A 12,836-nucleotide genomic window follows, 5' to 3' on the forward strand; every position below is an offset into this window, starting at 1 on the left:
GATTGAAGACAGAGGGTTCTGGGATTGTAGAACATGTTTTTCAGGAAGATTTCACATCCTCACAATGCAGAAAAGCTGGGGTTAGGTATGGGAGGGAGTTGTGGGATATCCATGAAACATGGACCACGAAAAAGCTGTTGAAGTCAACCACATTATATTGAGCAATGTGTTTCATTATGTTGAGCAGTTCGGATAATGCTGATACATGGTGAAACAACGCTCAGGTGGGTGGTTTGCAGGTTTAAATCACCTCGGGGTATGACCATGTGGTGCATTTGACCTGTGGTCATCGCACCGTGGTGCTGGCAACAGTCCACATATGTAGAGGCGTATTGGTATGTGTCAGAGTACAGTGCAGTGAGTAAGTGTGAAGACATTTTCAGATGTACTAATGGTGACTGTGTGTTGAAAATTGTTCAAAGAACACATATTGATAATGTTATGAGGGGTAGAATGGAGTGACTGGAGGCTGGTCAAACACAGCAGGTCGTAGCATGGGCCGTCTGTGTGCCACAAAGTGTGATCTCAAGATTATGGCAACAATTCCAGCAGACAGGAAATGTGTCCAGGCTGTACAGTACGGGATGTCCACGGTGTACAGCACCACAAGAAGACTGATATCTCACCGTCAGTGCCCGCAGACGGCCACATAATACTGCATGTAGCCTTGCTCGGGACCCTACCGCAGCCACTGGAACAGTTGTCTCCAGATACACAGTTTACAGACAACTGAACAGACATGGTTTATTCGCCCAGAGACCTGCAAGGTGCATTCCACTGACCCCTGGTCACAGGAGAGCTCGTAAGGCCTGGTGTCAAGAACACAGTACATGGTCATTGGAACAGTTGTCCCAGGTTATGTTCACGGATGAGTCCAGGTACAGTCTGAACAGTGATTCTCACCGGTTTTCCATCTGGCGTGAACCAGGAACCAGATACCAACCCCTTTATGTCCTTGAAAGGGACCTGTATGGAGGTCGTGGTTTGATGGTGTGGGGTGGGATTGTGATTGGTGCACGTATACCCCTGCATGTCTTTGACAGAGGAACTGTAACAGGCCAGATGTATCGGGACATCATTTTGCACCAGTATGTCCACCTTTTCAGGGGTGCAGTGAGTCCCACCTTCCTCCTGATGGATGATAATGCATGGCCCCACCGAGCTGCCATCATGGAGGAGTACCTTGAAACAGAAGATATCAGGGCATGGAGTGGCCTGCCTGTTCTCCAGCCCTAAACCCCATTGAGCACATCTGGGATGCTCTCGGTTGACGTATCGCTGCACGTCTTCAAATCCCTACGACACTTCAGGAGCTCAGACAGGCACTGGTCCAAGAATGGGAGGCTATACCCCAGCAGCTGCTCGACCACCTGATCCAGAGTATGCCAAACCATTGTGCGGCCTGTGTATGTGTGCATGGAAATCATATGTTATATTGATGTCGGGGTACATGCGCAGGGAATAGAGGCATTTTGTAGCACGTGTTTCAGGTCAGTTTTCTCAACTTATCACCAATACCGTGGACTTACAGATCTGTGTCGTGTGTGTTCCCTATGTGCCTGTGCTATTAGTGCCAGTTTTGTGCAGTGCCACATTGTGTGGCACCATATTCTGCAATTATCCTTAATTTATGAGCATGAGTGTAGATACTTGGCAATCATTTGCCTTTGCATTGTTTGCTGAAGGTAATGATCACAATTTGACTTCGACTCCCACTGTTTTAATTTGTCATAATATCACTGATAACAATAAAATCATAGAATCAATTGATGAGTTTTCATATTTGAGGCTGTTAAAGAAGCTTGGACGGATAGTAAAAGGTATTAAACAAGGCAGAAATCGTCTAGAGTTTTCAAAATGAAGATAATGATGTTTCTGAAATTGAGAGTTTACAATCAATGGTATCATCAGTTCTGACTTACAGCAGTGAGATATGGACTTCTGATGCAAAAATCATTCAAAAACTGATGGTTGCTCAGTGAGCAGTCAAGAGAGGCATATAATTATTAGGACAGAAAGAAAGACAACCAGGTACATCAGTGAACTGACTAGACCAGAAGAAGTAATTGTAACTGTAATGAAAATTTAATCGAAAGTAGATAGACTAGAAAATTCTGACAGCTTGTTGGTTGATAGGTGATGCTTGTGACCGGACTGGAGTAGGTGGTGGTGAGGGTGGTGGTCAGTCCGCATAAATGGCCACCAACAAACTGTGACCAAGAAACAGCTTGACCTCCCAATTGCTGAGCATGCCACACAATGCAACATTCTTGATTTCAGTGACTGCTTCACAGCCTGTGCCATCTAGATCCTTTCCACTAACACCAGGCTTTCTGAATTGTGCATGTCGGTACTCTCCCTGAAATATATCCTATGTTCCTGTAACCCTCCTGTCCTCAACCTTCGTTAGCCATTGTCCTTACCTGTCTAACACCTTCCCCGTTCCCATTCCAATATTACACACCCCTCTGTTCCACCAATGCACACACAGTCTTTTTACTTTTATCTTTTTCCACTACCCCCACCCTCCCCCCTCCAAGCTCATTCTAACCTCCTGACTGCACCTAGGTGCCCTACCCTCTCTCCACCTCGTCCCTGTATGCTCCCACAAGCAGCATTTTCCTGTCTCCTACCCCTACCCTGCTATCCCTCCCCCTCCCTATCCCAGCCTCCTCCTTACCTCCACCACCCAGTTGCTTCTCCCATCATGTGCTGCTACTCACAATCTATGGCCTCAGCAGCCAGAGACAGTGGTCATGCGTGTGAGTTGCGTTGTATGTGTGTGTGTGTGTGTGTGTGTGTGTGTGTGTGAGAGAGAGAGAGAGAGGGGGGGGGGGGGGAGGGAAGTTGTCTGCTTCCAATGAAGCACTTGTTGGCCGAAAGCTTACTTTCTTACAATGTTTTTGCTGTGCCTACCTATGACTTAGACTATACGGCGAGTGGCAACTATCCTTTTCATAATATTGTCATATTACATTCTGGATTTTCCAATGTTCAGTCAAGAACATCCTGTCACATTACAGTAAACAATCACGAAATAATGTGCCAAGATCTATACTGCATGACAGTAATGTCTTGTCATTCTCCTGAGCTCAATATCTCACTCATTAGGGAAGGCTACGCTGAGGGGAGGACATGTGGGACATAGATAAATAGCTGCATGTTTACAGGCATAGAGTCAGCTTTCCAAACAGACTTGAGTTAGTGAAAGAGTATGGTGGCATGTTTGTGGTCTAGGGGTTACCAGTGGATGTCCTTAGTGTGATGAAGTGCAAAACCATGTTTTTCCTTACAAGTTATCTGCAACAAATTGTGGGTAAATCAAAGAAAGTTGTAAAATAGGGTCCAACCAAATAAGGCAGTGCAGTTGTTAAGACAATGAGCTCATATTCGAGAGGATGGTGTTCCTTCTGTCCGGCCATCATAGATTAGGTCTTCTTAACCCTTAACTACTATCGACCGTCTCTCAGACTGTTACGAATTTTTGTGTCGAGATATTTCTCACACCCCTGCAAAGCCAAATGGACTCTTCCACGTACCTTCCTATTGGCTGACAAGCTACATATACCAGCATTCTTGCATTGTTGCTGCTCTTTGTTTCATAATTATTAGCCTTGAGAGGTCTCACAGATGTATCATAGTGTTTGCGTGCTGTGTTTTTATTGCTTGCTACTGTTCCTCCATTGCGGAGAAAGCTGGACCTTCTATGCAATGTGTGTTATATGAGACAGATGGGGATGTTCAAGATCACCCTGTTGAATCTTCGGATGAAGACTTTGATGACAGTGATAATGACCCTGATTTGAGATATTTAGTGATCACGACACTAATTCAGCGCAGGAAACAGAAAGTGATGAAGATGTGGCAGCTGATGACGAGGGAGCTTACTTGTTTGGTAAGAACAGATGTTTTCGATGGAGAAAAAAGCAGCCACCAGCTACCGTAAGAACAATGCAACACAACATTGTATTGCATCTTCCTGGACAGCGACAGATGGCAAATAGTCTTGGAGAAAACCCTGCTGTTTTGGGGGTATGGAAACTGTTCTTTACACGACATTCTAGACAAAACCATATGATGGACAAATCTGAAAATATCTAAGCTTAGAGCACAGTATGCTAACAATCGCTTACCTTATCTAAAAGATGTCGACATCATTGAATTGAAGCTCTAATTGGTCTGTTAGTGTATTCAGCCATTTTCAAGTTGGGGAACGAGTCTGTTTACAGCTTGTTTGCAACCGATGGAACAGGCGGAGATATTTTCAGATGCACTTGTAGCAAAGAAATATTTCTGTTTTATTGTCTGCACTACAATTTGACAATCCAGAAAATTGGAAGGAAAGAAAGAAATAGACAAATCAGCAGCAATTTCACAAATCTTTCTGCATTTCATCGAAAACAGTCAACTTTGCTACTCTGTAGCTGCAACAGTGTGTCGATGAAATGCTTGTTCCTTTTCGTGGAAGGTGTGCGTTTAGAATGTACATGTGCAACAAACTGGCAAAGTATGCCCTGAAAGTTCAGTGTTTGACTGATGCTCGTACAAATTACTTGTACAATGCATACATTTATTCTGGAAAACGCAGCGATGGTCACACCCTTCCCGGCCATGAGAAAGGTCAGTGTTCCCACACAGGCTGTTCTTCGATTGGTGAAACCCATTGAAAGCACAAGGAGAAATGTTACAAGTGACAACTGGTACTCATCAGTAGAACTAGTCAATTAACTTTCAAAAAAAGATCTCACATACATTGGTACATTGAAAAAGAACAAAAAAGAGATAGCACAGAACTTCTTACCTAATAAGAAACATGGTGTGAAGACATCTGTTTCCAGTTCTACATAAGACATGACTCTGGTTTCCTTTGTGTTCAAGAAGTCCAAAGCTGCAATACTGATCTCTTCTATGCACCATTCAGTAAACAATGATCCCGAATCAGAAAAACCTGAGATCATCCTGTTATATAACACAACAAAAGGTGGTGTGGACTGTCTTGACCAAAGGTGTGCAGCTAATGTCTCAAGTCGCCGGGCAAGAAGATGGCTTTTGGTAATTTTCTTCATATTAGTGGATGTTGCTTGCGGTGTAAATTGTTATGTGGTACATCAAGCTTATCCAAAGGCAGAAGTAATGATGAGATTGAGCTTCATGAAGACTCTAGCAAGAGACCTAGTTGAACCTCATATGAAGCGTAGAATTTCTATTGGGCGCTTGCCATGAGAGTTGAGTGACACCATCAGAAGAATACTTCACTTACAAGATGAGCCTCTGGCACCGAAAGAAGAATTCAAAAATCAAAAAATCTGTGCCTTTTGCCCTCCTCGTCTCAAGAGGAAAACAAGATATCCGTGTCAACAGTGTGGTGTTCTGACTTGTTTGGAGTGTTCCAGGAAGGTCAGCGTGAAGTGTCTGCAGGTGGAAATTGACTACAGTATGATTCAGTGGCACATGAGAACACATATTTAGTTTTTACTTGTAATTTTAGAAGTAAAATGTGGCAAAGTTTCCCCATTCATAGACTTATGGGCTGAAATATTCAGTCTATATTGCAAAGATGAGTTGTAAACAGTCCACACCACCTTTTGTTGTGTTATATAACAGGATGATCTCAGGTTTTTCTGATTCAGGATCATTGTTTACTGAATGGTGCATAGAAGAGATCAGTATTGCAGTTTTGGACTCCTTGGGCACAAAGGAAACCAGAGTCATGTCTTACGTGAAACTGTCAACAGATGTCTTCACACCACGTTTCTTATTAGGTAAGAAGTTCTGTGGGATCTCTTTTTTGTTCTTTTTAGTGTACCAATGTATGTGAGACCTTTTTTTGAAATTTCATTGACTAATTCTAAGGTCATTCCATATCAAATCACCCAATAAAAAATAAATTTTACACCCACCTCCTTAGATTTTCATGAAATTTGGCTCAAATGGTTCTAATACCATCCTGACAACACCTGCAATTTTTTTTTTTTTTTGCTGTATCTCTTATAGTTTTTTTTTTATAAATTTTTAAAGTTTTTATATTTTGCGTTTTCCGAACCTTCAGAAATGGTAAATTTAATTTGTATTCAAAACTTTAAAATTGCTTATCTTAAAAACTCTTTTAGATAACATCATGAATTTTTGCAGCAAGTTTATTTATTATACATATTTGAAGATAAAAATGATACTACTAAAATATATTAATATTTTCTATAAAAAATATATATGTCTTTTTTCTTTTTTTTAACAGATGTTTTGTTTTATAAGAATTGCAATATCTAAAGTCTCAGACCTGATAGAATGCTCAAATTTGTTTTAATTTACTCTTAAACATATAGGCTTTTTAACATGTTTATTAATTATAGTAGATTTCATTAGAATTATGTACAAAGATAGTGTACTTACGACACTTATGTATAACCCAACTGATTGCTTGAAACATCGAATTTTTTGAGTAATTTTGTCTTTTTAATAAACATTAATGCTGATTCAAACTGTTTTTCCATTTCATCCAAGAGCTTTCAGTTCTTCTGATACAGTCTTTTTTGAAGTAATACATTCTTCCAGTGTCGCTTGATTGAGGTGCGTCTACTACACAGACTGTGCTCCAAAGGCACTATGCAAGAATCTTCTCTTTCAGGCCAATAAAATGATGCAGCTGGTCCTGAAGGATGTAGAAATAGAATTTCTGCATCTTCTTCATCATTGAATATTGTTTTTACCAGTCCAAAGTACCAGTTACCATCATAATTTGCAGCCACATAGCTATTTATGGATGGTTCAACACGAACCCAATCAGAAGAAGAATGGAAAGAAAAGACTAAGGAGGGTTTTACACTATCTGTAGCCCTTCTAATTTCCAGGTTGTTTGTTGGAAGTGGTTTGAAGTTACGAAAACTTCGTGTTCCAGGAATGGTTCGGGTTGCTGAAAAACGTTTTTCTAGTTTTAACCGTAGCAAATCAGCTTATTTTTTGTCAATAAAGTTAAAATGAATGTTTTCAATATTTTTTTCACAAAACTTGTACACATCGATTGCTGTCATTATTTGTTCTTCATCTGAAATCTGTAGACTGGCTTTCCTTAAAATTCTTTTAATAGTTCCTCCTAGGCCATCACAAATTGACTTCCCATGAGTGTTGGGCCTTCAAATTAAAGTTTCTCAAGTGTTCAGTGAAATTTTTAAAACTGTTTCCATTTTTGTACTGCCCAGCACAACCATCTGTAAAGTAGTGAACTGAGTCAATGTCAGTATGACGTAATGACAGCCACTTTGTAATTTCTTTTTGTACAAAGTTAACAAAACCAGTGTCATGTTCTTGGTCATCACTAATAAAACAGTGGTTGGAAACAAAAACATTGTTTTCCTCATTTCTTAGAAAAACTCCAACTGGATGTAGAGTACAACCACCTCTATTCCAGTGGTAACTTTGGATCTCATTTTGTATAACAAAGGAATAATTTTCACTGAAATCCATCACAATAATTGCTGTTTTGGGTGGTGGGTCTTCTTTCAATCTTTTAAAGGCTGCTGATTGGGATTTTGCTATAAACGAGTGCGGGGTGAGCTTTTCCAATGACTTAACCAATAAAGAAATGTAGTCTTCAACACTGATAGACTGTTTGATCATTTCTGCCCTGTCTGTGTTAACCCACTGACTGATTACAATTTTTTCTTCTAAATCATAATACTCACTTAGTTTTTCAGTTAAGTACTCAGTTAGTGCAGTATTTGCAGGACAGCTGTCGCAATGATGTAGCATGCAGTTTTGGTTTTCCGTGTTGCACACAAGCATCTTAATTAGGTCTTTATAAGATTCTTCAATTTTCACAGCATCCAGTAATAGTTTAACACTCTGGTGGATACTGCATACACATACAGTGTGTGTGCCTGCAGCACCAGCAAGGATACACCATTTAGGTCTCAAGAAGCAAAATTTTGAAAAGCCTACTTCCACCTCAGGATTCTCCCATTTGAAAGAATAATAGAGTTCTCTCAAGTTACACAAAATGAGTCTTTTTTGCATGTACACATTTTTTTGAACACTTACTTTGTCTTTTGTTCCAGGTAGCACCCTAGAACTTTCATCCTTTTCATAAAAATCTGTTACAAGTCTTACTGTATTTTCAGAAAGAGTTTTATCTTATTTTGGACCAGGAGTTTCCAGAATACCCTTTTCAGATTTTAGCTTTCTAGCTTGTCGCACCATGTACTCACTTACATTAAGTTCTTTCATCACTTTATTTTGACTCCATGAATCTGGAGCCAAGGTCAGAATCTGGATTTTTCTAGACCTCCCAACAGATGAAATCTTCTCTTTCATAAGAGAAATCATTACATCAAAATCCTTTGCTTTCTCAACCACACTTGTATCCTCTTCGTCATCATCAGAACTTGGTGCATCATATTTTAATGCCTTTTTTGCAGTCTTTTCAATACCGCTAACCTTCCTTTTAAAATAAGACCCTTTACTTTGTGCTGACAAGCCATGAAGCTTTATCGCTGTTAAACCTAAATTATCAAGAGCAATGTTTGTTTGTACGAGGGATTAATTTCTGGATTCCAATGATTCTAATTCAACCATGACTTCATCATCTGTTTCACTTTCATTGACTTCAACTATTAATTTTTCCTCACAAAAGTTACGGCATGTTGAGCAAAGCTTTTGCCCAGGTTTTATGCTAATATTTTTTGTCAGTAATTGTTTAGAAAGATCCAAGCCTACACTTCTCAACGATTTTTTGATGGGCTTTTTGTGTTTTTTTTTAGTGGGTCTACACATATTGTTTGATACTTTTCAAAAACATTTAAAAAGTAGTAGCTGTGGTATGAACATATATTCTTAAATTCACACAGATTAATTCCAGATAGTAAGTGGATCAAATCTTTTTCTTCCTCACTCAATTCAGATACCGGATGTAACTTTTTTGAAGGTGTGTAGGTTGTTTGGAAATAGTTAGATTTTTTAAATAACCCTACGCTACAGATTTGAGTATCTGACATATTGATTTCACATTTTGATTACTGTTCTGGTTACTTTTATAGGATATTGGAAAAGAATCTCTGTAAGCTAAGTGACAGTACTTACTGAAAGTTCGAATAAACTTAATAATGTACTATCCAAGCACTATTTAACATTGTAAAAATTTTTTACTTCAAAACACAGGAGTAACAAAACAAAATCCAAGCGTACATTGTTATTCCAAGAAGACAGAAACTTATTTTCAGTGTCTAAGTGACTTGGTACTTTTTATTTTTAAAATATAATTAATATTATTTTAAAAATTAGATAACTATTAAACAGGTTAAAAAGCCAACATAATTTTTCTTTTATCTAATAGCCTATACAATTAAGAGTGTTTTAAAACAAATTTGAGCTTTCTATCAGGTCTGAGACTCTAGATATTGCAGTTTTTGTAAAACTAAACATCCGTTAGCTAAAAAAATAAATAAAAAACTAGTAAATTTTTTTTTCATTTGGAAGATTTTAATACATCTTTATGGTAATCTTTTTTAACATTTAGGTATAATACACAAACTTATTCCAAAATTTCATACTGATATCTTGAGTATTCTTTAATACACAAATTTTTTTAGTTGTGAGGACACGTTTAAGTTGATTTCCGACCGCTGAAACAACGCCAAATCTAAAAACTTTAAAAATTTATTTAAAAAAACTATAAGAGATAGAGCAAAAAAAAATTTACAAGTGCTTTCAGGATGATAAAAAAAGTAATTGTACCAAGTTTCATCAAAATCTGACATGGTTGGTGTCAAGGCCTGGGTGACTTGACATGGAATGACCCTCTACTGATGAGTACCAGTTGTCACTTGTAACATTTCTCCTTGTGTTTTCAATGGGTTTCACCAATCGAAGAACAGCCTGTGTGGGAACGCTGTGACCTTTCTCATGGCTGGGAAGGGTGTGACCGTCGCTGCCTTTTCCAGAGTAAACGTATGCACTGTACAAGTAATTTGTACGAGCATCAGTCAAATGCTGAACTTTCAGGCCATACTTTGCGGTTTGTTCCATTCATAGACTTATGGACTGAAATATTCGCTCTGCATTGCAAAGATGAGTCGTAAACTGAAAGTTGACTTCACACACAATTTATCGTAAGTCATGTTGGATTTTTCCACCTAGTTATGTTGCCAATTTGTAATATAATCTCTCTGATGATAATCAGTGTTCGGGTAGAGAGCTAACTATTTGCTGTTATTTTTGTAACTCATAAAATAAAATTATATTCCAAATTTCGCTTTCTTTTAATTGTCGAAGTATTTAAAATATTGCATTGTTTAAAAAAATCAAATTTCTAGAAAGTCCACCTATAAGAAGTGTAATGAACGGTGGGAAGTCAAGAAACTATATATATTCAGCAAAATTCTGTGAGACCCCTCCATAGAAACTGCGTTCCCGTGAATGACCATAGTAGTTACGGCTTAAATAATTTCCGGCAAATGCTGGAATGGTTCACTCATCAAAGCCACAATCAACTAACTGTCCTACCTTTATAAAAGCGTACTTATATATTCTGTGTGTATGTGCAGCAGAGCTATTTGTGTTCATTGAATTATGATACTAAATCTAATCTTCTTGTTGGATGATTCCTGGGTGACTAAATAAAGCATGTAACACGGTTAAAAATTGCATTTACAACAATTTATACTGTCAAATGGTTACATATGGAGCACACTATTAATCAGGGTATGAGATTTACCTTTCCTATCGTCGGTGGTTCTTGTATGTAAATGTTGCTCATTGTTTATTTATGCTTTCGGTCATTGACGATTTCAACTAACAGTAAACAAACACGAGCACCAGCGACTGCAGCCTTTTGTTTACTATGTTTGTTGAAAACTTTGAGTTCACAGCTGTCACGGCAACAGTCACACATTTCAAATTTTTTTGCTGCCAGGGATGAACACTGATGCATAAATATTTTGTCAACTATATAATCGCTAAACTCTGTTAAAAGTATGAAAACAACATTAAATAGTAAGCAGTAATTGCTCCATTTGAGAATGCGAAAGATGTGATATTTTCCGAAATACAGTGGTTAATATCTTCACAAGTGATGTTGTTTGAGACTTCCGGCGCAGAATGACAGTGAAATAAGTTGTGTGTATGCGGTTCGTAGTAAATGTGGAAAGTTTTGTAATCACTGTTTGATTATTTTGCAAAAACAGAGAAAATGGCAGATCACGATGAATTAATCTCACAGTTTTCCGATGTAACCGGAGTAGATTCGGAGAGAGCAAGATTTTACCTGGAATCGTCGGCGTGGAAACTGGAGGTAACGTATTTTAAATCTTCTCAGAAAGTGAAAAATTGTTGGGGCATTTAAAAAATGTTGAATAGACCATCCATAATATTTTAAAGCAATCTGATCTCTAAACTCGCTATACAAACGCCGTTGATGGTTTTTATCTCGGTAATTTATCACGGAGCGATCGTTTTTACATTTCATTGGCGTTTCTTGAGGGTATTACGGTTGCCAGTACTCGAATACGTTTCGGTTGTCTTGGTGTATACTCCCTTTTTCAGTTTTAGCCATATTCATTAAATGTTTTTTATGTTATTTTTTCGTAGTTGGTGCAGATTTCCATCCTAAACGATACATCAGTTCATAGAGTAGTTATAACGAGAGAACATACACGAACACTTTCCACTGTTGTGCATGTTCTTGTTGTTGGTGGCTGACAATGCATTAATTATGCCCAACCATTCATTAAGAGAGCCAATGGCAGTTCTACAGCCACTCTACATCCGAAAATTTCGTGCGAAACTGTAATGTAACGTCTTATTGTTTTGTGCATAATTTAATTCCTCGTTTAGTGAATAGGTATGTTATCTGATAAGTCTGTTTTAAGAAATACTTGAGCTACCTGAAAAGGTTTGTCAGTAACATAACAGGAAATTTGTAATATAAGGCTAATCAGATACTCGTTGTATGATCATAGCCACACGATTCTTTATATACCAGTAACTTAGACATCTGTGTAATTTTCCTCCAAAATCTCATTTTCTGTAGTTTCTGTATAGATCCTTATTGGTCATGAGAATAATATAGTCCTAGTTCAGTTTCCTTGCAATTAAGGAGAAGTGATCATTGAAGATTTTTCGTATTTCTTTAATACTAGTCCCCATATTCCTTTCATTTTATTATAAGAGAACTTTGTTGTCTCTTAATGGCTTTCACACTTATTTTCAAATAACATTTCTTAAGATCTCATAGAACTGTCTGCTGTGAGGTGCTGCATAGTGAAAAAGAACCATCTTAAAAGATGATGGATGTCTGTAGGAATGCATTACATCTACCTCATAAGCTGTGTTCCTGCCATGAAGTCATTCATGAGTTGACTACATGATTCTTTTAAAATTGGGATAGATTAATTTTGAAATTTTCAAAGTTTGCATGTACACTTCATTTATATCTGAAGAACTTTCAATAACAGATACGTCCCTCATAACATGATAATTTATTTCTAACCTCCATCATGATAAATCTATCAACTAGCATAATGTAAATGAAAAAAATGTGTTGTTAGTCTGTTTTGTGCTCAATGGGTGTTTGATATTGTACTAGTATTAATGAAATAATTGTAACCACTATAGCTACTACTGAAACTGTTCTTAATTTTCAAACTAGTTGCAGTCTTGGATCATCATCACAGAGGACTGTGTGCTGCTTTCGCCCCCCCCCCCCCCCCCCCCCCCCCCCCGATAGGCCATAGCCAATAGGGTGATAGTATACGGTAGCGCCGCCGCCCCCCCCCCCCCCCTCCTTTTCAGTAGTTGCAGGGGCAACAGTCTGTATGATTGACTGATCTGGCCTTGTAACGCTAACC

The 12,836-nt window shown here is 38.2% G+C and overlaps 2 protein-coding genes across 4 annotated transcripts in view; one reads left to right on the forward strand and one right to left on the reverse strand.

Moving 5' to 3' along the window:
* Nucleotides 1-10,917, reverse strand: part of LOC124797932 (spliceosome-associated protein CWC27 homolog) — a 139,528-nt gene extending 128,611 nt beyond the window's left edge. Inside the window, exon 1 of one of the 2 annotated variants that reach the window (XM_047261067.1) lies at nt 10,706-10,917. In XM_047261067.1, the coding sequence (XP_047117023.1) occupies nt 10,706-10,747 (42 nt within the window). In that variant the 5' untranslated portion in view covers nt 10,748-10,917. Of the gene's footprint in view, nt 1-4,133; nt 4,504-10,705 lie in introns of those variants that run through there. The other variant, XM_047261068.1, reaches the window with a different exon arrangement.
* Nucleotides 10,918-11,062: 145 nt separating this feature from the next.
* The window catches only part of LOC124797934 (NSFL1 cofactor p47), a 76,000-nt gene continuing 74,226 nt past the window's right edge, over nt 11,063-12,836 (forward strand). For both annotated transcript variants that reach the window (XM_047261069.1, XM_047261070.1), the window contains exon 1: nt 11,063-11,281. In XM_047261069.1, the coding sequence (XP_047117025.1) occupies nt 11,180-11,281 (102 nt within the window). In that variant the 5' untranslated portion in view covers nt 11,063-11,179. The remainder of the gene's footprint in view (nt 11,282-12,836) is intronic.

Source organism: Schistocerca piceifrons, chromosome 5 (assembly GCF_021461385.2).
Source record: "Schistocerca piceifrons isolate TAMUIC-IGC-003096 chromosome 5, iqSchPice1.1, whole genome shotgun sequence".
NCBI lineage: Eukaryota > Metazoa > Arthropoda > Insecta > Orthoptera > Acrididae > Schistocerca > Schistocerca piceifrons.